We start from the raw sequence: 27,778 nt of genomic DNA, 5'->3' as shown, positions 1-27,778 counted from the left end.
TTGCATATAACATTCATGCAAACATTATTATTTGTTTAAATATTATTCACACATTTCAGATGATGCAGCACTTCAACTTTAAATTCAAATTTTTACACTTTACTGTTTTTTAAACATTATTTCATATTAAGGGTAATGGCTTAGTGGTATTATCATTAGACTATTAATCTGCAGACCCAGTCAACGTTCTGGGACATGGAGTAATGGTATGTCGTTATTTAATGCCAGAAAAAGCACAAGCAGCTAAATGAACTGTCTCTCTTCCAACATTCATATAAAATAATATTACCATTGAGGCCAGTTGTAATAAAAAGGTAAATTTACCTAAACTATCTTTTACACTTTTAGTATTATCAAATTCAGTTTCATTCATAGCTGAAATGGGCATAAGAGGAATAATATAGTGAACTAAGCAAAAGAAACTGCTGAACAATGATTATGAACATTTGTTAATTGTTATTGTTATGCTATATGTATTATTTTACACAGGAGTCATGTTCTTACAAATGTGTCACGATTTACCATTTTGCAATTAAACTTCAATTTCACAAATTGATGCACATCACTGGCAGTTTTATTGATGATCAATTAAATCTAGAAAAATTCTAACAGCAAAATCCACCTGTCTTTCAAACTCTGAATTAAGGAACTAAAATCAGAATCTTAGAAGTTACTGCAATAAGGAGGGATTGGGGTGTTATTTCAATATGCAAGTTCCTATACAGGTCTAAAAAGTAATCTAAAACGCAATATCGCCTTTATCTCAGCAAGTTTAGAATACAAAAATGAGGAAGGTAAGTTTCAATATACAAATCTTGGTCAGATCTCATTGGAATACCGTGTTCAGTTTTGGGCAGTATATCTCAGGAGTAACTCAATTCTATTGAACATTCTTGGCTGCAAGTTAAGACATACAGGATTGAACTATGTGAGCACTGGCTGATTGACAGCTCTGGGTCTCTAATCTCTGTTGTCAATTTCATGGTTAAGAGGTTTCAAATGCTTCCTATTTTAGCTATTGATACTGGAAAGAATTTGGATAATTTATACTTCCATTGGTTTGCTGTTTAGCATATTTAACATATTTAAGAAGATTTTTCAACATTGTTGCAAGTAATGAATGACTTTTTAAAAGCTTTTTTCAAACACATTCAATTATTGCTATAGGATCCATTTGTTTCATACAATGTATAATGTGGGTAGAAGAGGAGACAGTAGTTGTAACGTCACTGGGCTAATTGTACAAAGACTAAGGCTTTAAGGATAATTAATAAGGCCAACCACAGCAGCTAATTGAATTCAAATACAATTAATAAATCTGAAATATAAAGCTAGACTAACTAATGGTGATCATGAAAATATTATCAATTATTGTAAAAATCTACCTGTTCACTAATATTCTTTTGGAAAGGAAATCTGCTGTCCTTCCCTGGTCTGGCCGACATGTGACTGCAGACTCACCAAAATGCGGTTGACTCTTAACTGCTCTCTATAATGGCCAAGTAAGCCACTCAGTTTTCATGGGAAAACAGGGATGGGCAACAAATGGTGGCCTTGCCATGATGCCCATACTCAATTAAATAATAAAGAAAAGCAAAGCAGGAAAACGCCACATATTGACATGGGGTGTCATGGGGTGGGCGTGGGCATAGCCTGGCAAAGTGGATATGGAGGGTGGGTAGGACTTTTAGCCTGGTATGGGGTCATGAATGTCAATGTGGTGTGGGTGGTTGTTCTATCCTGGCATGGGGACAATGAGATGGAATGTACAGAACTTGGTGAGTGTCTAGGAGGTAAGAGAATATGAGGCTTAAGAGTTGTTTTGAGTTTGACTGTTTCTTTCAATCTTCAGGGATGATTTTCTTCAGCACCTGAGGCAGGCCTTTTAAACTCATTCCTGATGAAGGGCTTTTGCCCGAATCATCGATTCTCTTCTCCTTGGATGCTGCCTGACCTGCTGTGCTTTTCCAACACTGCACTCTCGAGGTGTTTTAAACAGCCCACCTCAGTACCCAGCAGTCCATTTGGCTGCCTTGCACATTTTTCCTGAGTCAGTTAACCCAAATTAAGCCCATATCCACCTCCCCAACAATAATTACTCGTAGAGTAATAGAGATGTACAGAATGGAAACAGATCTTTCAGTCCAACCTGTCCAGGCTGACCGGATATTCTAAATTAATCGAGTCCCAGCATTTGGCCCACATTGCTCTAAACCCTTATTATTCATATACCCATTCAGATGCATTTTAAATGTTATAATTGTACCAGCCTCCACCACTTCCTCTGGCAGCTCATTCCATACATTCACTACCCTTTGCATGAAAAAGCTGCCCCTCAGGTCCATTTTAAATCTTTTTCACTCTCACCTTAAATTTATGCTCTGTAGTTTTGGATTCCTCCACCCTGGGGCCTCCATGTTCCAGGGAAAATAGCCTTAGCCTATTGGGCCGCTTCCTATAGCTCAAATCCTCCAACCCTGGCAACATCCTTGTAAAGTTGAAACTTTATTGCTGGAACAGCACAGCAGGTCAGGCAGCATCCAGGGTACAGGAGATTCGACGTTTCGGGCACAGGCCATTCTTCAGGAATGAGCAGAGAGTGTTCAGCAGGAGAAGATAAAAGGTATGGAGGAGGGACTTGGAGGAGGGGCTTTGGAAATGTGATAGGTGGAAAGAGGTCAAGGTGAGGGTGATAGGTCGGAGTAGGATGGAGGCGGAGAGGTCAAGAAGAAGACTGCAGGTCAGGAAGGCGGTGCCGGGCTGGAGGGATTCGGCTGAGACAAGGTGGGGGGAGGGGGGATGAAGAAACTGGTGAAGTCCAAGTTCATCCCCTGCGGTTGGAGGGTTCCCAGTCGGAAGATAAGACGCTCCTCCTCCGACCGTCGCGTTGTTGTGGTTTGGCGGTGGATGAGTCCAATGACCTGCATATCCTCGGTGGAGTGGGAGGGGGAGTTGAAATGCTGTGGTACAGGGTGGTTGGGTTGGTTCGTCCAGGTGGCCCAGAGGTGCTCTCTGAATCGCTCCGCAAGTAGGTGGCCTGTCTCCCCAATATAGAGGAGGCCACACCGGCTGCAGCGGATGCAGTAGATGATGTGGGTGGAGGTGCAGGTGAATCTGTGGCGGATATGGAAGTTTCCTTTGGGGCCTTGGAGAGAAGTGAGGGGGGAGGTGTGGGCGCAAGTGTTGCACCTCCTGCGGTTGCAAGGGAAGGTGCCGGGAGTGGAGGTTGGGTCGGTGGGGGGTGTGGATCTGACAAGGGAGTCGCGGAGGGAGTGGTCTCTACGGAAAGCTGATAGGGGAGGGGAGGGAAATATATCCTTGGTGCTGGGGTCTGTATGGAGGTGGCGGAAGTGACGGCGGATGATGCGCTGTACATGGAGATTGGTGGGGTGGTAGGTGAGGACCAGTGGGGTTCTGTCCTGGTGGCGGTTGGAGGGGCGGGGCTCAAGGGCGGAGGAGCGGGAAGTGGAGGAGATGCGGTGGAGGGCACCGTCGACCACGTCGGGGGGGAAATTGCGGTCCTTGAAGAAGGAGGCCATCTGTGTTGTACGTATTTTGAACTGGTCCTCCTGGGAGCAGATGCGGCGGAGACGAAGGAATTGGGAGAATGGGATGGCGTTTTTACAGGGGGCAGGATGGGAGGAGGTGTAGTCCAGGTAGCTGTGGGAGTCGGTTGGTTTGTAGTAGATGTCCGTGTTGATTCGGTCGCCTGAGATAGAAACAGAAAGGTCTAGGAAGGGGAGGGAGGAGTCCGAGACTGTCCAGGTGAATTTGAGGTCGGGGTGGAAGGTGTTAGTGGAGTGGATGAACTGTTCAACCTCCTCGTGGGAGCACGAGGTAGCGCCGATACAGTCATCAATGTAGCGAAGGAAAAGATGGGGGGTGGGGCCAGTGTAGTTGCGGAAGATGGATTGTTCCACATACCCTACGAAGAGGCAGGCATAGCTGGGGCCCATGCGGGTGCCCATGGCTACTCCTTTTGTTTGGAGAAAGTGGGAGGATTGGAAAGAAAAGTTGTTCAGGGTGAGGACCAGTTCGGTCAGTCGAAGGAGGGTGTCGGTGGAAGGGTACTGGGTGGTACGGCGGGAAAGGAAGAAGCGGAGTGCTTTGAGTCCTTCGTGATGGGGGATGGAGGTGTACAGGGACTGGATGTCCATGGTGAAGATGAGGCGTTGGGGACCGGGGAAGCGGAAATCCTGGAGGAGGTGGAGGGCGTGGGTGGTGTCACGAACGTAGGTGGGGAGTTCTTGGACTAATGGGGACAGGACCGTGTCGAGGTATGCCGAGATGAGTTCGGTTGGGCAGGAGCAGGCTGAGACGATGGGTCGTCCGGGGCTGTCAGGTTTGTGGATTTTGGGCAGGAGGTAGAAACGGGCGGTGCGGGGTTGTGGGACTATGAGGTTGGAGGCGGTGGATGGGAGGTCCCCTGAGGTGATGAGGTTATGGATGGTCTGGGAGATGATGGTTTGGTGGTGGGGGGTGGGGTCATGGTCAAGGGGACGGTAGGAGGAGGTATCTGCGAGCTGGCGTTTGGCCTCAGCGGTGTAAAGGTCAGTGCGCCAAACTACTACTGCGCCTCCCTTGTCAGCTGGTTTGATGGTGAGGTTGGGGTTGGGAGGGAGTGGAGGGCTGCGCGTTCCGAGGGTGAGAGGTTGGAGTGGGTGGGAGGGGTGTGGGAGTTCAGGTAGCGGTTAATATCGCGGCGGCAGTTTGCTATGAAGAGGTCGAGGGCAGGTAGGAGGCCAGCACGGGGTGTCCAGGTGGACGGGGTGTGTTGGAGGTGGGAGAAGGGGTCGTCAGAGGGTGGGCGAGAGTCTTGATTGAAGAAGAAGGCACGGAGGCGAAGGCGGCGGAAGAATTGTTCGATGTCACTCCGTGTATTGAATTCATTGACCCGAGAACGTGTGGGAACGAAGGTGAGACCTCTGCTGAGGACTGATCTTTCATCCTCAGAGAGGGACAAGTCTGGAGGGATGGTGAACACACGGCAGGGCGGGGAGCTAGGACCTGGTGTGGGACTGGAGCTGGATGTGGGGGCGGGGTTAGGCCTGGGGGCGGGGACAGAGGTCGGCGTGGGGGCGGAGTTGGACATGGTGATGGAGACCGGCGGGGGGGCGGGGTTAGGCGCGGTGACGGAACTCGGCCGGGGGGGCGGAGTTAGGCGTGGTGGCGGAACGCGGCGTGGGGGCGGAGTTAGGCGCGGTGACGGAACGCAGTGGGGGGCCGGGGTTAGGCGTGGTGACGGAACGCGGCGGGGGGGCGGGGTGAGGCGTGGTGACGGAACGCGGCGGGGGGGGCGGAGACACATGCGGCGATGTGGTCCAAATGTAGGTTGCTGACGTCACTGGGCGGAAGTAGCTGCGGCGACCACTGAGACAGAGTTCTTCCCCATAGCCGCGGAAACATCCTTGTAAATCTTTTCTGAACCTTTTCAAGTTTCACAACATCCTTCCAATAGGAATTGCACAAGGTATTCCAATAGTGGCCTAACCAATGCCCTGTACAGCCGCAATATGACTTCCCAAGTCCTATACTCAATGCACTGACCAATAAAGGCAAGCATATCAAATGCCTTTTTCTCTACCCTATCTACCTGAGACTTCACTTTCAAGGAGCTATGAACATGAACTCCAAGGTCTCTTTGTTCAGCAACACTCCCTAGAACCTTACCCTTAAGCGTATAAGTCCCTCCCTTGATTTGCCTTTCCAAAATGCAACGGCCTACATATAATTAATTAAACTCCATCTGCCGCTCCCCAGCCAATTGGTCCATATTCCATTGTACTCTTATGTAAGCATCTTTGCTGTCGACTACACCTCCAATTTTGGTGTCATCTGCAAACTCACTAACCATACCTCCTATGTTCACATCCAAATCATTTATATATATCACAAAAAGCAGTGGAGCCATCACAAATCCTTGTGGCACACCAGTGGTCACAGGCCTTCGATCTGAAAAGGAACCCTCCACTTCGAGCCAGTTCTGTATACAAATAGCTAGTTCTTCCTCTATTCCATGTGATCTAACAAAGATCCCACCTTTGTGTGCATTTTCTCTGGGAATGGACATGCAAAGCCAGGATAATTTCCCAACTCGCACCGCCCGGCACGGTGAAAACCCAGGTCAAAGTCTTTAAAATTATGAGGGCATTTACTAGGCTACATGCAGATATGCTATTTCCTCTGTCAGGGGAATCCAGAACAAGGTGGCATATAATCTTCAAATTAGAGCAGGCCACTTAGGATTGAACTCAAGAAGGATTTTTCACATAAAGGGCAGCGGGAATTCAGACTGTACCATTGCTCCCCACCAATCCAACCACACCACACCTCGTGAACATAGGCTGTGGAGATTCGTTCAAGTACAACCTTTAACCTGGTTATCAACGACATTGATAGACTCTTGTTAGATAGGAGCATTAAAAGATATGGAGTAAAATGGGCAGAAAATGTTAAGGTACTGTTTAACTATGATGTAATAGCACATCAGAACACATTCAGAGAGACAAATAGTCTCCTTGTTTCTTCATTCCTAAATGTCAAAAGAATAATTTCAAAGCAACATATGGCCTTAAAATAAATTCTTCATGATTATCTGATTAATTACAAAACTTTTGAAACACAAAAATGACTAAAATTAACCTAAAACATTCAATCTATTATTGTTACGATATAATATTCTGCATTTTTTTAAACCTTTCTGATTTGATTGCATGTTCTTCTTTCAGAATGTCACAATAATACCAAGTTCTCCAATTTCTCTCTTCCTGATTTTGCAGGTGATGACTATTTTTCCTGGACAAATGCCATTTCTTCAGCATTTGATAGTGGTTCTTCCTTCCCTTTTCTTTGAATTCCAATGATGTTGCACAGTTTCATCAGCAACAAGTCAATTATTTCTTCATCTTCCAAAGGCTGAAAAATAAAAAATGAATTAAGCAGAAAATTGAGTCACTCAATAATTCAATTGTAACTACTAGTCTATCTCAGCTATGTTCATGAAACTAATGAATATGATTACACTTTCCAATTTTTACCAACGTAATGCAAATGACCTTAACCTTTTACCTGTGCCATTTTTTATTCTCCTTTCATGGGATGTGGGGTCAAAAATAACACAAATCAACAAAAGTTAATTTTGGGACTAAAATAGTGAAAATTGACACCAACTGTTGTAAATATCAGAAGTTTGAACAATAACTTTGCAATCCTATGGCTTGATGTATTGAAACAGCCTGATGTAAAATGTTAACTTGTGTATTCATTTTACGTGAGCACACTTAGCACTAAAGTTAGAAGCCTCTGAAAAAACAATGTGAAGTGTAACAAGAGGTTAATACATATCATTTTCATGGCTATAATGTGGCCTTTTTTTGGTTCTTTACTGACTGGTCAAGGAAAATGCTAGATTATGAACTGTCTCAAACAGTTGCTACCTCAGTGACTTAACAGAAGTGGATAAAATAAATCTCTGCTAATCTCAAATGTGTATTTTTGTCTGCACTTGTTGATTTTTCATTATTTTTATCTTAATCACATTTTATTCTTTTTTCAATTTTGTTTTTGGAGCTGTGGACTGAGAATTATGAGTTGAATATGACCTTTAGACTGTGGGCAGCAGCTTGTGATTCAAAAGAAAGGAAGAGAAAAGAAACAACTGTTGTTAGCTTGTGAGGCCAGGCCTAGAAGTTAATTGCAGGTTAGTTCTTGACCGAAGTTTCTGCAGACTTTTTGACACTGGGGCAGATCAATATGCTTAAACAGATAACAGGTGTTTGGTCACTGAAGAGTCAATACCTCAGAATTAGTCCCAACAATTGGTCTGGAAAAGACCTCGTGCACAAGCAGGTAGCAGATGTTGAATGGTAGCTGAGAGCTCTGTCAGTCAGTCTGACAGGGAGGGGCCAGAGTTTTGAACTGGGCTTTGGAATGCATTTTCTGGGAGAAGGTTTTTGACTGTTGATGCTACAGCATGAAGATTTGAAATTTCCCTGTCTAATCTTGTATTATCAGCTATTGCAAGTTCAGAGAATCAAAACTAAGTTAGAAGTATTACTGACTTCATCAGAGTGAACTGGAAAAGTTGTCTCTCTGATCAACATCGTTAGAAAATCAACCAAAAAATCCTTCATCTATGGATCAACACATCATGAAAACTCCTTAAGAATCTGGCCAGTTTTGTTATTTTGTTTTATTTTGTCACTAACTGTATTTGTTTGACTGCCTTTTGTGTAAATGGGGCTGGAAACAAAGGTTATTGGGTTTAAATCACAGGCATCAACTAAATTACTTTGTTGTTTAATTTTGCTCTGCTAAAGTTACCGCATTGCTAATAAATTGCTAAGTTTTTCTTTAAGCTACAGACCGAGTGTTGAGAATTGATCATTCACACAATCTTGGATTGATTACCCAAACATCTGGTTACAAATCAATGGGATCAATTTTGAAGGTCTAGGAAGGTTTTAATTTAACTGGTGTTGTGAATACCGAGTTATAAAGGCTGACTTAATTCAGCTGCTGTCTCCATGTTGTAATGGTACACGAGCATTTATGGGTGTCTGTGTTTGTTAGTATTTGATCCTTTCTAATTGTTAATCTACAATATCTGTCAGCAAAAACAAAATAAAGATTCCAAAATCCTTTTAATACAAACCATTGGGTGATGTCGTTCCTCACTGAAGGACATGAGCAAGGCAGAAATAAAAATGTTTATGAGAATGAAAGTCATGATGATAACACAGGTACTGATGATGATTGCACCCAAGAAAGGATAAGTCTGCAATACCTGAACAAGGGAAGGAGAAACATAATTGATGTAAATAAATAAATATCTACTTTGGCATTAAGTTTTCAATGATTAAACTCTTAAACCCAATTAGTTTTTTTACAATATTTATTGGCAAAGGCCTCTACAAAGTGGCATTACTGTTGGATAAGGCTGAAGTTAACAGGAACTGATAAGAGACTTTATAATGGGCTGTTACATGAGTGGAATTACACTCGGTTATTCACGCCTGCTAAGAGCTAAGATTGCAGAAAATCAGTTACTGCCATCTCTAACAAATAATCACAAAACATTCAGGATTGGTCACATGTTCGGATAATTACAAATAAGACATAACTTGACTCAGAGACTTGTGAATAAGTCCTTGATTTTCAGCAGGACTTTGAAGAATAACTCTGCAGGAGTACCCTACATCAGGAGGTGTGGTGAAGTCATATAAAAAAAAAGAGTTCCAACCTGGATAGTTGCCAACTCTCCCGGCTAATAACGTTTGGGGTTAGTTACAGACTCCAGGGGAGTGAAAGACAATGATTGAGATATCTCTTGTTGCTAAAAGCATGTGTTATTCATTTAAGAACTTAATAAATTAATTGAGTTTTATGGAGCCCTAAATGTTTCTGCTGTATCTTCGTCTACGCGTATACTGTTGCCTCTCAGATACGGGCAACATTACCACAATCATTTTTATATAGATAATATAAAATCTGTTGTTTTTTCACTCCTTGGGGCTGAAATTCCTGAAGGATTTTCTTGATCTGTTACTAACTTTGGCAAAGTCTTGGTGGAAACCGGGTAATGATGCTCTTGCACCAGATAGGAGGAAAAATCCTGAAGTATGTCATGGAGATGATGTTTACATCAAACTATAAAACCAGCACGGTAAAAGCAATGATTGCAGATGCTGGAAACCAGATTCTGGATTAGTGGTGCTGGAAGAGCACAGCAGTTCAGGCTGCATCGGAGGAGCAGTAAAATCGACGTTTCGGGCAAAAACCCTTCATCAGGAATACAGGCAGAGTGCCTGAAGGGTGGGGAGATAAATGAGAGGAGGGTGGGGGTGGGGAGAAAGTAGCATAGAGTACAATAGGTGAGTGGGGGAGGGGATGGAGGTGATAGGTCAGAGAGGAGGGTGGAGTGGATAGGTGGAAAAGAAGGTAGGCAGGTAAGACAAGTCATGGGGACAGTGCTGAGCTGGAAGTTTGGAACTCGGGTGAGGTGGGGTAAGGGGAAACGAGGAAACTGTTGAAGTCCACATTGATGCCCTGGGGTTGAAGTGTTCCGAGGCGGAAGGTGAGGCGTTCTTCCTCCAGGCGTCGGGTGGTGAGGGAGCGGCGGTGAAGGAGGCCCAGGGCCTCCACGTCCTCGGCAGAGTGGGAGGGGGAATTGAAATGTTGGGCCACAGGGTGGTGTGGTTGATTGGTGCGGGTGTCCCAGAGATGTTCCCTAAAGCGCTCTGCTAGGAGGCGTCCAGTCTCCCCAATGTAGAGGACCGCATCGGGGTGGACTTCAATGTGGACTTCAACAGTTTCCTCGTTTCCCCTTACTCCACCTCACCAGAGTTCCAAACTTCCAGCTCAGCACTGTCCCCATGACTTGTCATACCTGCCTATCTTCTTTTCCACCTATCCACTCCACCCTCCTCTCTGACCTATCACCTTCATCCCCTCCCCCACTCACCTATTGTACTCTATGCTACTTTCTCCCCACCCCCACCCTCCTCTCATTTATCTCTCCACCCTTCAGGCACTCTGCCTGTATTCCTGATGAAGGGCTTTTGCCCAAAACGTCGATTTGACTGCTCCTCAGATGCTGCCTGAACTACTGCTTTTCCAGCACCACTAATCCAGAATATAAAACCAGCAATACATGTAAATCACAGATTTAATTTTTGCATGAAATAGTGACCTTTCCATTGGATACTATACTGACTTTAACAGAAAAGAGGTTTCATTTGTGGTGTTTGAAGATGTTTGTTGGACTTCCTATCTTCCCTTCTAACTGTTAACGTCTAGTTGCAGCACAACATTATTCCTGGTAGTTCTAGGCACCAAATCAATTTGTACCTCTGCAAATTAGCGAGAAAGTGTATCTCAATACTGAATCTTAGTGGTCCAGTTGGTTGAACTTTTCCAGGAGAATGTACAAGATTGTTTAAATTCATTTAATGGGAGAATAGATAAGCATGTTGGAGATAAGAACAAAATGGGAAGTGACTCAAATAGAAGCATGGTCACTGGCATGAAAAATGTGTTGCTGGAAAAGCACAGCAGGCCAGGCAGCATCCAAGGAGCAGGAGAATTGATGTTTCGGGCATAAGCCCTTCTTCTTCCTGAAACCCTTCTTCTTATGCCCGAAACGTCGATTCTCCTGCTCCTTGGATGCTGCATGACCTGCTGCACTTTTCCAGCAACACATTTTTCGGCTCTGATCTCCAGCATCTGCAGTCTTCACTTTTTCCTGGTCACTGGCATGATCTGGCTGATTCTTCCCAGTTCTAAATGGCTGGCCTCTTATCCTGAAACAACAGTATGGAATCTCCAGTCAGGGTAAACAGCTTCTCAGAAGCCTTTGGAGAACTTCAAATGTTCCAATGGGATACATCTTCATAGTTCAGAACATCAGACATGATAAGCCCATTCTATCTGAATATTAATTCATGGGTCAGGTTCTTATCTCAGAAATAAACTTTGCACTCCCACTAAAACAAGTATATTTTCCTTTAGGTGCAAGATAACCAAAACTGTCACAGTACTTTAAGTTGAGGTCCAAGCTCTCATCCTTGTGATAATTAACTGGTTATACGATGCCAGCACTAAAATGACTCACATATCCCTATTCTCCGTTTTCTATCTGTTGACCAATATTCAATCCACAGTAATACATCATCCCAATGCCATGAACTCTGGTCAAGAGAAATAGCCTATTATCGGGCACTTTATTAATCATCTCCCGAAAATCCAAAAATGTTAGTCATTTCTCCTATCTACCCTGCACCAGTTATGCACTGAAAAAACTTCATTTAGATTTGTCAAAAATTAATTCTCTCTTATGAACCAATTTTGATTCTGCCTTGTTTTAGTGGTTTACCAAGTGCCTTGGTATCACAGCCCTTATAGATTATAGTATTTGCCACAGTATTAAAGTCAGGCATTTTCCCAGGTCTCTCTCTCCATTGTTTTCTGACAGCAAAGTTACATTTGCTGCCTTCCAATCCATGGGGACTATTCTAGTGCTCAATTAACAATCAGAGAAATTAGTATGTGTTACACAAGTTCTCTGCTTTAAAGGCAGCAGTAAAAATCTGCAAATTTACAGAGTTCAGCTTTTTTTGTCTGCAGTATCAAAATACTGCTGAGCTTGGATAATTGTGTGTGAATCGTTAAGGGTTTAACAGGGTTTGTTTCTTTTTTTCTATATCCAAGATTTAAGATAGTCTGATTGAAATGAGGGCAAAAGGTTAATACTAATAGGGTTAAAATTAAAATGCATGGAAGTCTTGAAACAAGAGCTTGACTTTTTCCATGAGTAACAATAAAAGCTTATCTTAGGCACATTATTCTATGTTAAACAGAGCAAGGAGATCAAGGAAACTGAGAATTTAGGGAGTCACGTGGTTAGAACTTGCAGTTGCATGTATAAGGAAGTGTTAGCCATGCTGCCTCTGTACTGTGAGAAGTGTTGGTTTGCTGTGCCATCGCATTGACAGTGAAGGGCACATCCACACTGTCAGTGCTTGACCAGGGTACAACCAGAATTCAAAACGGTGTAAGCCATGATCATCTATTCCAGGATTTCCCAGCAGCAGCATATTTTCTTGGCTGCGGCAAGTGCTAAAGTCAGACTAGCATTGGAGAAAAGGGATGTAGTATGGAGTATATGAGGCAAGTATGGGATAACAGGTGAAAACTCAACAGACTTTATGGCAAGAAACTGTTCATGAAGTTGGACAGAGTGGAGACTTTAGGGAGGATGAGCAAACTGACCATAGTGCAGTGATACAGACTGCCATTGAAGAGAGGGAAGCAAGAGAAATCTAGTTGTCATCAAGGATAGTATAGTCAGGAGAATAAACTGTTCTCTGTGGCCAAGATCAAGAGTCCCTAAGGCTGTGTTGGCAGTCTGGTGCCTGAGTTCAGGGTATCTCATCTGGGCTGCAGAGGAACCTGGAGTGGGAGGGGAGGGGAAAGACCTCGATGTCATGATCCACGTAGCCACCAGCAATATAAGTAGAATGAGAAAAGAGGTTCTGCTGAGGGAATGTAAACAGCTCGAGGCTAAATAGAAAGCAAAACTAGAAAGGTAATTATATCTGGATAACTACCTGAGCCATGAGCAAATTGGCACAGAGTCAACAAGATTAAAGAGGTAAACATGTGTGGTGTGGGAGAAGCAGGTTTGAATTCATGGGACATTGGAACCAGTACTAGGGAAGGAGGGAGCTGTTCCGATGGGATGGGCTCCATCTGAATCATAAGGGTATCATGCTGGGACCAGAATCCTGGCAAGTTGTATAACTAGGACTTGGGGTGTAGGACTTTAAAATAAATTAGAGAAAATGTTAAAGACAGAGAGGCATCAGCAGAGATTATTAAAGTTTCCAGAACAAGTAAAACGACAAAGACTTTGGAAAGGATGAGAAATCTAACTTCAGGTACAGCAGATAAGGGGACAACAATGAGAAGGAGGGTGCAGTCATTGCAAGATGGAAGCTGTTCTACTTAAATGCACACACTATACAAAACAATGTTGATTGGAAGGGAAGACAGTGGAGCAACAATGGCAGGAGTTTCTGGAGGTAATTCAGGAGACACAGCAGAATTTTGTCCCAATGCAGAAAAACATACGAAGGTTGAATGAGGCAACTATGACTGACAAGGGACACCCAGGGACAGCATAAAAGCAAAAGAAAAAAACATACAATACCAGAAAGATAAGTGGGAAGCTTTTAAACACCAGTCGAGGACAACTAGAAAAGAATAAGGGAAGAAGATAAAATATGAAGGTAAGCTAGCTAGTAATATAAAAGAAGATTCCAAGAGATTTTTAGACATATAAAAGGAGAGAGGCAAGAGTGGATCTCGGACAACTGGAAAATGAGGCTGGAGAAGTTGTTATGGAGAACAAAAAAATTGCAGAGGAAGACATCAGTACCATAACTTCAGTGAGAGTCGGTGTCAGAGATCAGTGTAGCGGCCATCACTAAAGAGAAGGTGCTGGGGAAGCTGAAAGGTCCAAAGGTGGATAAATCAGCCAGACTGGATGGAGTACACTCCAGAGTTCTGAAGGAGATATGTGAGGGGATTATGGAGGCATTGGTGATCTTTCAGGAATCACTGGAATCAGGGAGGGAGAGAGGCTGCCAGAAGACTGGAAAATGGCTAAGATAATACCTCTGTTTAAGAAGGGAGGGAAACAGAAGAAAGGAAATTATAGGCTGGTAAGTTTGATCTCATTTGTTGGTAAGGTTTTAGAGTCCACCATTAAGAATGAGATTGTAGGTTACTTGGAAGTGCAATGTAGAATAGGGCGGAGTCAGCACAACTTCATCAAGGGGAGGTCATGCCTGACAAACCTATTAGAATTCTTTGAATAAGTAATGAGTAAGTTAGACAAAGGAGAGTCAGTGGACAGAATCTATTTGGATTTCCAGAGGGCCTTTGACAACCTGCCACATGGGAGTTTGCTAAATAAGATAAGAGCCCATGGAATAAGGGGCAAGGTTCTGGAATGGTTAGAGGATTGGCTGACTGTTGGTAGGCAGACAGTAGGTATAAAGGGGTCTTTTTCAGGAGGGCAGTGGAGATGACTAGTGGAGTGCCACAGAGGTCCATGTTGTTATCACAACTATTCGTAAGAGACGTTAACGATCTGGATGAAGGAAGGAGGACATTGTTGCTAAGTTTGACATAAAGTGGACAGTTAGTGTTGATAAAGCGGAGAGGCTGCAGAAAGACTTGGATATGTTAAGAGAATGGGCAAAGAAGTGGCAGATAAAATACAATGTGGAAAAATGTGAGGTTATGCACCTTGGTAGGAAGATTACAGGCATAGACTATTTTCTAAATGGAGAAAGGCCTTGCAAATCTGAAGCACAAAGGGACTAGAGAGACCTAGTTCAGGATTCTCTTAACATTAACATGCAGGTTTATTTGGCAGTTAGAAAGGTAAATGCGATATTAGCATCCATTTCAAGGGAGCTAGAGTACAAGAGCATATATGAAGTACTGAGGCAGTATAAGGCCCTGGTCAGACCACATTTGAACTAGTGTGAGCAGGTTTGGGACATGTATCTAAAGAAGGATGTGCTGCCATTAGACAGCATCCAGAGGAGCTTTACAAGAATGACCCAAGGGATTATGGGCTTGTCATATGAGGATGGTTGAGAACTCTGGGTTTGTACTTTATAGAGTTTCAAAGGATGAAGAGGATCTCATTAAATTTACAGAATACTGAGAGGCCTGGATGGAGTGGATGTGAGAAGGTGTTTCTACTAATAGGAAAGACTAGGATCTGAGGGCACAGTCTCAGTGATGGGACGGCCTTTAGAACTGAGATGAGGAGGAATTTCTTCAGCCAGAGGATGGTTAATCTATGGAACTCATCAATACTGAGGGCTGTGGAGGCAAAGTCATTGAGTGTTTTTAATAGAGATAGATAGTTCTTGACTAGTAAAGGGATCAAGGATTATGGGGAGAAGGCAGGAGAATGGGTTTGGGAAACAAGATCGAATAACGGTGCACACCCGATGGGCCAAATGGCCTAATTTTGCTCCTTTATCATGTGGTCTTATACTGTACAGTTAGTGAATTCTCACCTCATTATAGTTGAAGGCTCCAAGCAGCAGATGGATAATTGTTATAACTGCAGTGCTGAAAGTCCTGTAGGAGGATAGGTATAAACCAAGCACCAGGTAACACTGTGGGAGAGAGAGTCAACCATTAATTTTACATCATGTAGATTTTATTTAGTAGTACTGAATTTGAGTATTGCTGAAGAAAGACAGGACAATTTGCAAGAATAATATTTCAAAGAGGAAATTCTACCCCAGTGAGAGGGAAGTACTGATTGGTTGGTAAATGAACTGAAATTGCCTCAGGCATTGCCATGGAGAATGCACCAAATGATGAATGACAGCTAACATCTGGGTTTTGCTTAAATTTTGGACAGTCCAATGTAACACTGATTGGTTAGGGCATTACCCTGAGAAAGTAACCAGCAAATTGTTGTCATCCTATTTTGTTGAGTTGATACAGGCAAAGTGTAATGCATGTTCTTTCTATCTACAAAGAACAGTGTCCTGTGTATTAGTATGTTTAGCTTACATTACATGTAAATGTGCCACACTGCAAACTTAGCTGACAATCTTAGATTGGTTGTTAGTATGATTCTTTGCTTACTCAGGATTATCCAGCAAAAGATGTCCAATTGTAGAATTACATCAAATGTTAGATATTGTGAGTTTTGGAAGCATGGACTGATTGGGTATGGTCAGTACTTTGTTTGTTCTGAACAGATTCTGAACATGCATGGACATGTTTCTGAAATGATCCACCAACCTTCGGAAGGTGTGTTCCCCATAGCCGGCATCACACCAGCACTGAAAATCATATATCACAACACTAACTAGTGTGATTGGCAGAATATGTTTTGGCCTGATAGCATCATCCTGTTCTTGGTGAACACCATTTGCATTGCTACTGCATAGCAGCAGCAGGAAACAGTTAGCTTCACCTATTGCTCAAACTTTTCAATACGTAAGCCCTCATCTGAGGTAGACTGAGCAGACTGCCTGAATTACTGCAACATAAGATGAGAATTGATCTTATTAGTGTAACCAATATCCTGCAGAATAGCTTTAATGCATTCTATTTCAGTCTCAGGTTTGCAAGATAAACAAATGGCTTATTTATGAGGATGCCAATATGTCCAATTTTATAGCACGTGGAACTATTGGAATCCCAACACATACTGAGCAATAAAGATAAATTTGCAGCCTTAGAAATAGATCTTGCAGTTGCACAATTGAACTCATAATGGCACAGTGACACTGTTGCAATGTGAAATAATTCTCTGCTGCTCAAAGTGAAGATGCCGGTGTTGGACCGGTGTACAAAGTTAAAAATCATACAACACCAAGTTATAGTCCAACAGATTTAATTGGAAGCACTAACTTTCAGAGCGCTGCTCCTTCAAAAGTGAAGAAACATTTCATATATCCTCCAAAGCAAAACTACTCACCAGATTTAACAGCCTTACTCAGTTAGGTTTATATATAATTCCAGTCCCAGACTATATAACAGGCTGATAAAATCCTTTGAAGGAATCTACAAGGCATTTAATGGTAAAAACAATCTTACTACTATAATAGTAGCACCAATGCCATAATGACTGCAGTGATTCAATAAGGTTTCAGAGCGCTGCTCCTTCATCAGCGAACTGTGGAGCAGGATAATGATCCTGTCCCAAAGCTACCTGAAGGAGCAGTGCTCCAAAAGCTAGTGCTTCCAAATAAACCTGTTGAACTATAATCTGGTGTTGTGTAAATTTTAACTTTTCCACCCCAGTTCAACACCAGCACCTCCACGTCGTGATTCAATAAGGTACACCAGCCCCTTCCAGCATAACTACTAGTGGGCAATAAACTAATCTTTGGCATTTTCAAAAAATGACGTTTAAAAAGCCCTTGATTTCATCTTGCAAATTGTCCTAATGAGTTTGAATCAAAAACCTCCAACAAAATGGTCCTTTATTTGCAATACTCAAAATATAAATCACAATACAAATAAGCTATTTGCTAATGTATATTTATGAGACTTCCCTAATTTGTATCATTATGATAAAACTTTCTACGGTAACATGTTGCATTTTAATAACACCATTAATATATTAAAAAGTCTCAAGGGGCTCAGGGTGAAGCCTGAATAAAATCCAGCATTGAGCACATAAGAGAAAATTAAGAAAGGTGACAAAAGTTTGATAAAAGAAGTAAATGTTAAAGAGTGCGTAACAAGTTAGAGAGGCAGAGAGACTTATGAGGTGAAAATTGAGGTGTTGCTTCACTAATGACATACATCAACAGGCACAAGGTGATGGCCGAATGAGAATTGTCATGTGCGAAGATACAGGCAGAATTTTGGATGAGCTTAAGATCATGAAGTGTGGACACAGGGTGTTAGTCAGGATTGTGTTCAAACAGCTACAGACAACCATGGCATAGAAGAGGGTTTCAGCAGATAAGCTGATATGGAGGCAAATTAACGTGATATGATGGAGGTGGAATGGTGCCAATATGTAGCTGGAATTTCACCTCAGGATCAACCATAATACTAAGGCTGTCAGTTGTCTGGTTCACTCCTATTCTGCACCAGGGAGGGAGTTGATAGCTTATATCAGAGAGAGAATGGTCTTTCCAATATTAAGTTGGAGGAAATTTCTGCTCATCAATACTTTATGGCATACAAGCATAATGATAAATTCATGATAATGGAGGGGTTGAGTGAGGTGATAGTGATCTGGAGGTAGGTGTTGTTAGCATACGTATAAACATGGTAAAAACAAGGACTGCAGATGCTGGAAACCAAAGTCTAGATTAGAGTGGCGCTGGAAAAGCACAGCAGGTCAGGCATCATCCGAGGAGCAGGATACATATAAACATGACTTTCTTTTGGACTGTGTCACCAAGGGAATTGCATACTGATGAGAAATTAGAGGAGACCAAGTATAGATCCTAGAATGACTTGAGCTCCCTGAATATCTATCTTTAGAATTAATGTTTAGAGCTATAGTAAGTTGTTTTTAAAGACCTACTGACAGCAGGAAAGCTTTAATTCATAGATCTCTAATCTGTCCTCCACGTTCTGTAATAAGGTCAGTTCTAAATCAAGACTTATCCCTGAGGTTATTAAGCCATATCTGAAGGAATGGTGGCTGAAGTTTCCAAAGCCTTCCTTATGTTTTTAGCTTAGTGCGGTGTTGACCAAGGCTCAAGAAACCCAACTTCCTTTTATGATCGATAGGCGACATCATAACTCTGGCTAAAGAAAATCTTGAATTTACCTGCAAGTGTCACATAATTTAACCTGCTATGTTGGCTAATTTCTGAACATGTGCTATCTGAACTTCCAGCCCCTCCAGATGAAGTGTGTGTGTTTGTTTGTGTGTGTGTGTGTGTATGTATTTGAGGTTGTAGATACTGTACAGCCTCGAATACCAGACTATAAGGTACAGTTTGTAGTGAGTAGTTCTACAAAGGGCAATCAAATGATGCATGTATCTATAGTTCTCAAGTTTAATCAAACCAATAAAATGCTCCATGCATTTTGATCCAATTATCCTTCCCCTGTAAATTGGTCAAGAATGTCAGAGGTAAGACTTGACTGAGGAAATGGATTAAGGCAGATCACAACAGATGGATTAAAGAGACACTTTTAATAGATTAAAATAAATAACTCATATTCATTGTCTTGGCTTTAGTAGATTCATAAATATTAAAATGTTTATTCAGTTTTTTCCCAAATTTGGAAATATTAAGCTTCCCCTGTCAAATGCCTGTGTATTGTACAAATACCTGGCTAGTGGCTTCCTTTCAGGACTCTGCAATGACTTAATCCATCTCTCTGCCTACCTCTCAACAGCGAAGTGCCTCCTATTCACTTAATTTTTAAAAAAATATTTACTTACAGCTTGGATGTGATTGCACAGAGAATTATGTGTGCAATCTTGATCCAATCAAGAGCATGACATGAATTTGTTTAATCATAGGGTCAGGCCATCAGATTATCCTACACCAGAAACAATGCAAGTTTTCAAATTCAATTCTTTTACAGAATTCTCAACCAGATTGCATCATCTGGATAGACCTCCATAAAAATGCCCAAGCATTATTTTGAGTAAATTGACACAGTACATGAGGAACAAATGCCATGATTACTTCCTACTTCATACTGAACTGTTCGTACTTTGGGAAAGGAGTCATGTTGAGATTAATTTAAATTCCATGAGTGGCAGCATAAGCATAATACTTGCTGACATATGTCCCTAAAAAATAAATGCTTTGTACTATTTGGAAGTCTGAATCTAAACAATGCTATAGAAATTGAAAACTTCTTAGTTTTAAGAAGAAAATGATTTCTTACTACAGAGGAATAGGCAATAAGTAACACCATCAAGATGACCAGAAGTCCCAAGAGATTACTCCAGGCTCTCTGTAGTGAAGAAGTAATCAAGTGCATCTTGGGATTCAAACGCAGCAGATTCCACAGTTTAACAGTTGCCAGTGACACCAAAAAGGCAATCACATAACCCAGACTCGAGTCTGTAATTGCAGTTCCGTAGAAATTTACAAACCTGGAAGTAACCACCAACATAATTTAGATTTTAAATGGTTTTGAAAAATAATGTTTATCTATTCAATTTAATATCAGCTATATTGGAATATTGTCTTGTGTTGAAAACTGCAATTTGATATAGTTATTGTAGCTGTAGGCTCGCAATTATCACTATGTTTCACCAACTCAGAACGCTCTGGGAGAAATGTGGGAGCAGCAATCCTGAATGTAAAAGATTCTGACATACTTCAGTTAAAAACAGAACATTCTTGTAAAATCCTGACCAAAAAAGAACCTTCAACTAATTCAACTTCACCAGATTCTCACTTGCAAAATGTTTTGCGTTGGATAAATTAACAGTGAATAGAATATGTACAGTAGAGAATTGTGTAGTAGAGGAATAATTTCACATCATTATGCTTACAAATTTAAAAAAAAAAATTCAAATTCAGTGCCTTGTAAATCAATAACCTTATCTTTAAATCAATAACCTTATCTTTAAAGCAAGTTATACACTTGGAGTTTATAACTGATTCATCTTACTAAATTGCTATCATAGTTCTTGAAATTAATCATAACAAAATTGCAAGGTACAGGTCATTGACTAAAAATGAAAACAAATCAATAATTTAGATAATTTGTTGGGAAAATATGAGGCATGTGAATAAGGGATTTTTGCTGCCTAACAGTAGCTACATGAAAAATAAGGGTTGAAAGGTAAATTACTCACATAAACCAGAGTTTGAAGTAAGGAATGAAAAACAAATATAAAGTTGTGGATGTTACCCATAATGGCTAGGCCCAATCAGAAGTGTAGTCATATTTATCTTAACAAGGTAGCCTGATTGTTTAAGAAAGAAATGGCTTTGTAACACAATTAAAAAGAAAAGATTTAAAACCTGACCATTTTGGAGCCAAATCCTACGATGAATTGTGAAGTTACTGTGCAATAAGCGCCAGTGTTTATCAATAACCCAGAGATGCAGTTCAAAGAACATTTCTTTACTCAGGGTGGGTCAATAGTAATTACTTGCTATCCCATATACATTAAATCCTCAATAATGTTAAACCAGTTCTTTTGGCAAATTTTAGAACAAACACTGCACTGGTCCCCAAAGCACAAAAGCAGCTGCTACTTTCTTCTTCAATTAGAAATGAAATTTGTCTTTTGAAAATAAATCAATTGAAATATTTTGCTCTAGACCAGGAGTGTATGCTCACCCCTATTTAGAGTTGAGGCGTAAACTACTTCATCTCTGTCAGCAGTAAATTTAAATTCTTAAAGCAATGGGTCATATCATCCTGCAAGCATTATGTCTGGGAACAGACCCTGCCTTATCTCCATTGATTTGAATACGTCTTCAACAATTTGCACAGCATAAGAATTTGTCTACTTACCTGTCCTGATTTTTCAAGTAATCATTCATAACTCGATTTCCAAGGACAGCCCGTTTTATATACAGTCCAAGTGCACTGCAGCTGCACAAGATAATGGCTAAATTAATCAAGTTCCATTTGTCACAGAAGTATTTCATTCTTTTTTGCTTTAGGAGTTTTCCCTGAAAGAGGACCGAACACATACAGTTTGAATAAATCTGGATAAATTGAAGATCTTTCTTCACAATCACAGTATTGAATTAAATTGCACTTCTGACCCTTTTTGTTCAGATCTGTTTTTTAACATGCCATTTTCTTAAATGTTCTAAATGCAATTATTTCTGCACCTATGATTCATTTCTGTTTTCAGGATTAATATCATTATACACTCTTTACTCAAAAAGGCGGCAAACCATCTGGTGGTACAGCTGAGTAATGAAGCATTTAGTTTAATCAAAGGCAATGTGGCTTGTTGCTGAAATAGCTGATGCATGGAAGGGCTCGAAATAGGATTGTTACAAATTAGCCTCATCCATTGTGTCAGGAAAGGAATTTGGTCCCATAGAAGGATTATTTATCTTTCGGAAAAATTGTGCCCTATAAATGTAGTATTTATGTTGTGGAGTGGAAACATCTTGTGATCATAAAAGAGTGATAGCCCAACCCAAAAGAAAATCCTAAATCATGACTGTCGATGATTAGCACTGTGAATCAAGTCTCTGGATAATAGCATATCAATGTTTAATATGCTGACCTATATGGTATTCATGATTTGGAGGTGCTGGTATTGGACTGGGGTGTACGAAGTTAAAAATCACACAATCTCAGGTTATAGTCCAACAGATTTAATTGGAAGCAGTAGCTTTCAGAGCGCTGCTTCTTCATCAGGTGGCTATGGAGTATAAGATGATAGGACACAGAATTTATAGCAAAAGTTTACAATGTGATGTAACTGGAATTATACATTGAAAAAGACCTGGATTGTTTGTTAAGTCTCTCATCTTTTAGAATGTTAAAAATCATACAACACCAGGTTATAGTCCAACAGGTTTATTTGGAAGCACTACCTTTTGGAGCGCTGCTCCTTCATCAGGTGGTCGATAAACCTGTTGGACAATAACCTGGTGTTGTGTGATTTTTAACTTTGTACCCCCAGTCCAACACCGGCATCTTCAAATCTTTTTAGAATGGGCATGTTGATTTCAGTTCTTTCATATGTAAAACCCAGTACTTTCTTAAAGTTACATTCTCAAGTGAACTTTAAAAATAGGTGCCATTTTAGCCCAGATAATGTACTAAAGGTGTGAGGTGCCCTGTGTGTGGTTGTCTGTGTCCCAATGTTCAGACGGATTATAATCTAAAAAAGGAACTTACAGAAGCTTACATGGATTCATGCAGTTTTTGAGCAAATACAATGTAATTCTGCAAGTACAAATTCACCCCACAAGCGTGTGTGTGTGTGTGCATGTAGTGCAGTGGGGTCACCTGTACTGTGACATGAACCCAAGGTCCCCATTGAAGCCATCCCCTTGGGTACTGAACTTGGCTATCAGGCTCTGCTCGGCCACTTTGTGTTGTTGCCTCTCCTGAAGTCAGCATTAGAGGATGGTCACCCGAAGGTCCGAGGTTGAATGTCCTAGACTGCTGATGTGTTCTCCGACTTGGAGGGAACACTCGTGTCTGTTGATTGTTATTTATCCGTTGCTGTAGCCTCTGCTCGGTCTCACCAATGTATCATGCCTCAGGGCATCCTTGCTTGCAGCGTATGAGATAGACAATGTTGGCTGAGTCACATAAGTACCTGCCCGATAAGTGGTCGGAGGTGTCCCCATGTGTAATGGTGGTATCCATGTTGACACTCTGACACGTCTTGAAGCGTCTACCGTGACAGGATTGTATGGTGTTGTCCTGAAGGCCGGGCAGTTTGCGACAAACAATGATCTGTTTGAGGTTTGGTGGTTGTTAAAGGCAAGAACTGCAGGTTTCCGAAAGGTCTTGTCAAGGTTCTCATCCTCATTGACAATGTGTTGCAGGCTGCAAGGAAGATGGCATAGTTTTTTTAGCTCCTGCGAAGTACTGGACAACAAGGGGTACCCTGTCAGTTGCAGCTCGTGTCTGTCTCCTGAGGAGGTCATTACGGTTTCTTGCTGTGGCACGTCGGAACTGGCGGTCGATGAACAAGAAAAGCACAGACAGCCTCACACAGGGAACCTCACACCTTCAATGCATTATCTGGGCCAACATGGCATCTATTGTTAAAGTTCACTTGAGGATGTAACTTTAAGAAAGTACTGGGATTTATATATGAAAGAACTGAAACCAATATGCCCATTCTAAAAGATAAGAGACTTAACAAACAATCAGGTCTTTTTCAATATATAATTTCAGTTACATCACACCATAAATGTTTGCTATAAATTCTGTGTCCTATGATTTTATACTCCACAACCATCTGATGAAGGAGTAACACTCTGAAAGCTAGTGCTTCCAAATAAACCTGTTGGACTATTACCTGGTGATGTGTGATGTTTAATTAAATAGTATTTGTGTGTCCTTTTTTAAACTAAGTGAGTTCACGCCTCCAGTAAAGTAGCAGATGAACAAATTTGAGACAACCAGAGTGTTTGTACAGTAGATTACCATCACCACTACCTCCATGTCCAGAACATAATTCTAACATTACTTGTAACATGCTATATTCTGTACCATATGACTGTTTAAAATTAAACATTGGGGATCCAAGATGGCGGCGACCCAGTAAGACTGAGTCTATAGTGCTCCTCCCAAGACTTGGGCACAGTGGGTCACCTACCCCCTACCAAGCTCACCAAATCATTTATAAATCATTTATAATAGTTTAGTAACTCAATTAGTTGTGTAATATTATATTTAAACAACTTCATCCTAAGTTAAAATGACTAAAGGGAAGGGAGCCCGCAGCTCTCAGCAAGCAGGAATCCCTCCCCCACACTCTCCAGCTGCAGCAGAGGCGTCCACAGCCGCCCCGGGGGACTTACCTACAGTAGCAAGTCTTGCAGAAATGCTTTCCAAGCTTGACTCGAAGATCGATGCTTTTATCGTCGAATCCAGAAACCGTTGGGAGTCGCTCTCGGCCGCGCTGCAGAAGCACGACCGTGAGATTGAAGAAATTCAACGCCGAGTCGGAGGGGCGGAGCTAAAGGCCGCGACCTCCGAGACAACCGCTCAATCGGCCGTGGATCAGGTCCGGACTCTCGAGCAGCGAGTCCGGACCTTGGAAAATCATATTGACGACCTCGATAATCGAGGTCGCCGAAAAAATATTCGTTTGCTGGGCCTACCCGAACGGGAAGAGGAAGGCCAGCTTACAGCATTCCTGGAGCAGTAGCTGCCACAACTTTTAAATCTGCAAGCTGGATCAGGCCAGGTAAGGGTGGAATGGGCCTACCGGGTCGCAATATGCGGGCCCGGCTCGAACCAGCGCCCGCGCCCGGTCCTGTTCCGGCTGCAGAGCTACAGGGAGAGGCAGATACTCCTAGAAGCCTCTAGAAATCTCGGAAAAGACCCCCAAGCTATGATCTACAAAGGATCCAAGATCATGCTATTTCAGGACTTTTCCCCGGCTCTGGTTCGAAAGAGGAAGGCATTCGACGAGGCGAAGAAGCGTTTAAGGGACTTAAATGTTCAGTACTCCTTACGCTACCCAGCGATGTTACGCTTTAACCATGAAGGATCCGTATATAACTTTGGATCACCAGAAAAGGCTAAGGAATTCTTGGACTCTCTTAGATAAACTGTAGGACATAATGGATGTTGGTCTGCCTTCCCCCCCCCCCACTTTGGTTTATAGCCCCTCCCTTTTTTTTTCTTACATTACTGCTTAATATTATCATGGGGGTGGGGAGAGGGATTTGATTTTCTCCCCCCCCCCCCCCCCCTTAGAGTTGTTTTCTGTTATTATTTTATGTATATATGAGGGATGTATGTATGTGTGTGTGTATGTATGTATATATATATATATATATATGTGTGTATGTGTATGTATATATATGTATATATATATAAGCTGGGGGATTTGGTTAATGTTGGTGGGGGGAGGTGGTTACCTTATTCGATTTTACTTCTGTCTTTAGGAGCGGGGTTGTTTTTCCCTTCGTTATTTTGTATTATCATATTTAATTATTATTTGTTGAAGTGGTAATTTTATAGTTATATGTTTATATATGGTATTAACATTACCAAATATACCCAGGTGTTGGTATGGGTGGGGGTGGGGTGCTCACTGTTAACTCTAGCTTTGTATTATATTTGAATTCTCCTCATTTTATTGAGGAGTGCCTGGGTCAAGGGTGGGGCATTGGTTGGGAGAGGATATGAGGGACTTTTGGAGAGGAAGTGACGCCCCCTGGGAACAAGGGGGAAAGTCTCCACTTAGATACGTTTTATATTTTTTTTATTTAGAAATAGTTTTTTACTGTATTGTTGTGGGTGTATTAAAGAGGCTTTATTTTTGTAAATTTTACATGTTCCACGCTCGGGATGTTCTGGATAGGGTTCCCCCTCTCGAGGGGTCTCGGATTGGCCCAGAGGATTATGGTTGATCAGTCGGTTAAGTGGCGCACCTGGAATGTCAAGGGGAGTAATTTGCCACTTAAAAGGAAGAAAATATTATCAAATCTTAAGAAGGAAAGAGTTGATATAGCTCTCCTACAGGAGACACACCTGTCAGATAAAGAACACTTGAAATTACGACAGGGCGGATTTGATCAGGCCTTTTTTTCTTCTTTTAACTCAAAAAGCAGGGGAGTTGTTATTCTTGTTCGGAAGAATTTCCCTTTCAAAATCCTAAAGCAGATAAAAGACGAATCTGGACGATATATCTTGATTAAAGCCCTCATAAATGGAGAGGAATATGGGATTTTAAATTTGTACTGCCCCCCGGCACACCCCTTTAAATTTATAACGGAAGCCTTTTCAAAATTGATGGCTTTTGATGCCCGTCATATAATTATGGGGGAGACTTTAATTGTATTATGGATCCGGAAATAGACAGGATTCCCAAGAGTACTGCAGGAGTATCTCCCAGATCTAGACAATTGATGGATCTGAACAAAGAATTAGGATTAGTAGATGTATGGAGATGTCTTCATCCACAGGGTAGAGATTTTTCTTTCTACTCTAATCCACATAAATGTCATACCAGAATTGATATGTTTTTGCCCCCTCGATTTTTTTAAATTCCATATCATCCTGTAAAATAGGTAATATAGCAATTTCTGACCACGCTGCTGTATATATGGAAACTAAGGTGAGGAACAGTGGGACATCCCCTCGGCATTGGCGTATGGACCCCTTCTTAATGAAAGATAGTAAATTTGTAAAGTACTTCTCTCAAGAATTTAAAACTTTTTTAGAAATTAATTCAGGTACAGCTAGCAACCCGTCAATGATGTGGGAGACCATCAAAGCATACACGCGAGGCTTGATCATCTCCTACTCAGCGACCCAGAAGAAATTAAAGGGAGAACAACAGCGTCTGCTTGAAGCCCGCTTAAAAGCGGCTGAAACAGCATACACTGATAGACCTTCTATTATTAAACTGCAAAGGATTACAGCTCTTAGGACAGCTCTAAACACTACACTTACTCAAACGGCTAAGAGGGAAATATTATTTGCAAAGCAAAGGTTATATGAATATGGCGACAAACCGGGTAGATACTGTTGGGGAGATTTCACTGCGGTGTTTAATGTAGGGCTAGGGAGGGTGACACTTCCAGCCCTGAAATGGTTAACAACAGCCAAGCGAGCTGCTGCAGGCGATTGCATGACTGCTGGAGCTTGTAAGGGATATGCATAATGTTAATTAAATCTTGGAGCCTGTAAATACCAGCCAGTATCAATTGCCCCATCGAAACTCGGGATTAATAAAGAAACTGATCGGAATCTGTAACTGTTAGACAAGTGTGAATTGCTCTATCGGAACCTGTAACTAGTGAGTGTGAATGGCTCTATTTAAGTCTAAAGTTGATAAGTGTAATTGACAATTTAGTTAAACTAAAACTATTGAAAATGGCTAGCCTGTCAGACGCATAGTAATTCCTTGACACAATGGACTATTGAATACGGGATCGGAACCGCTCCCAGGGATGGCTGAGCCATTGTCAAGCACAGCAGGAGCTGGACAGGCACTTCGATGCGGCCAATAGGAGGACGGATCCCCAGCGCGCGCAGATGAATGGACCAATGGGGAAGGTGAACTGACCGGGGACTCCAGGCAGCGCGAAGTATAATTGTGTCAACTTTGAACGGG

General features: G+C 41.8%; 1 protein-coding gene across 2 annotated transcripts in view; it reads right to left on the bottom strand.

The window, feature by feature from the left end:
* Nucleotides 1-5,542: 5,542 nt before the first annotated feature.
* Nucleotides 5,543-27,778, bottom strand: part of LOC122558306 (polycystin-1-like protein 2) — a 148,883-nt gene continuing 126,647 nt past the window's right edge. For both annotated transcript variants that reach the window (XM_087995772.1, XM_087995774.1), the window contains exons 31-35: nt 21,511-21,671; nt 19,921-20,131; nt 15,600-15,701; nt 8,654-8,785; nt 5,543-6,915 (exon numbers count right to left, since the gene is read on the bottom strand). In XM_087995772.1, the coding sequence (XP_087851898.1) occupies nt 6,787-6,915; nt 8,654-8,785; nt 15,600-15,701; nt 19,921-20,131; nt 21,511-21,671 (735 nt within the window). In that variant the 3' untranslated portion in view covers nt 5,543-6,786. The remainder of the gene's footprint in view (nt 6,916-8,653; nt 8,786-15,599; nt 15,702-19,920; nt 20,132-21,510; nt 21,672-27,778) is intronic.

This window comes from Chiloscyllium plagiosum, unplaced genomic scaffold (assembly GCF_037043375.1).
Source record: "Chiloscyllium plagiosum isolate Xiang-an unplaced genomic scaffold, Cpla_swu_hap1 HiC_scaffold_17, whole genome shotgun sequence".
Classification (NCBI taxonomy): domain Eukaryota; kingdom Metazoa; phylum Chordata; class Chondrichthyes; order Orectolobiformes; family Hemiscylliidae; genus Chiloscyllium; species Chiloscyllium plagiosum.
Note: the sequence above shows the minus strand (reverse complement) of the source record. Positions and strands in the feature narration are given on the sequence as shown.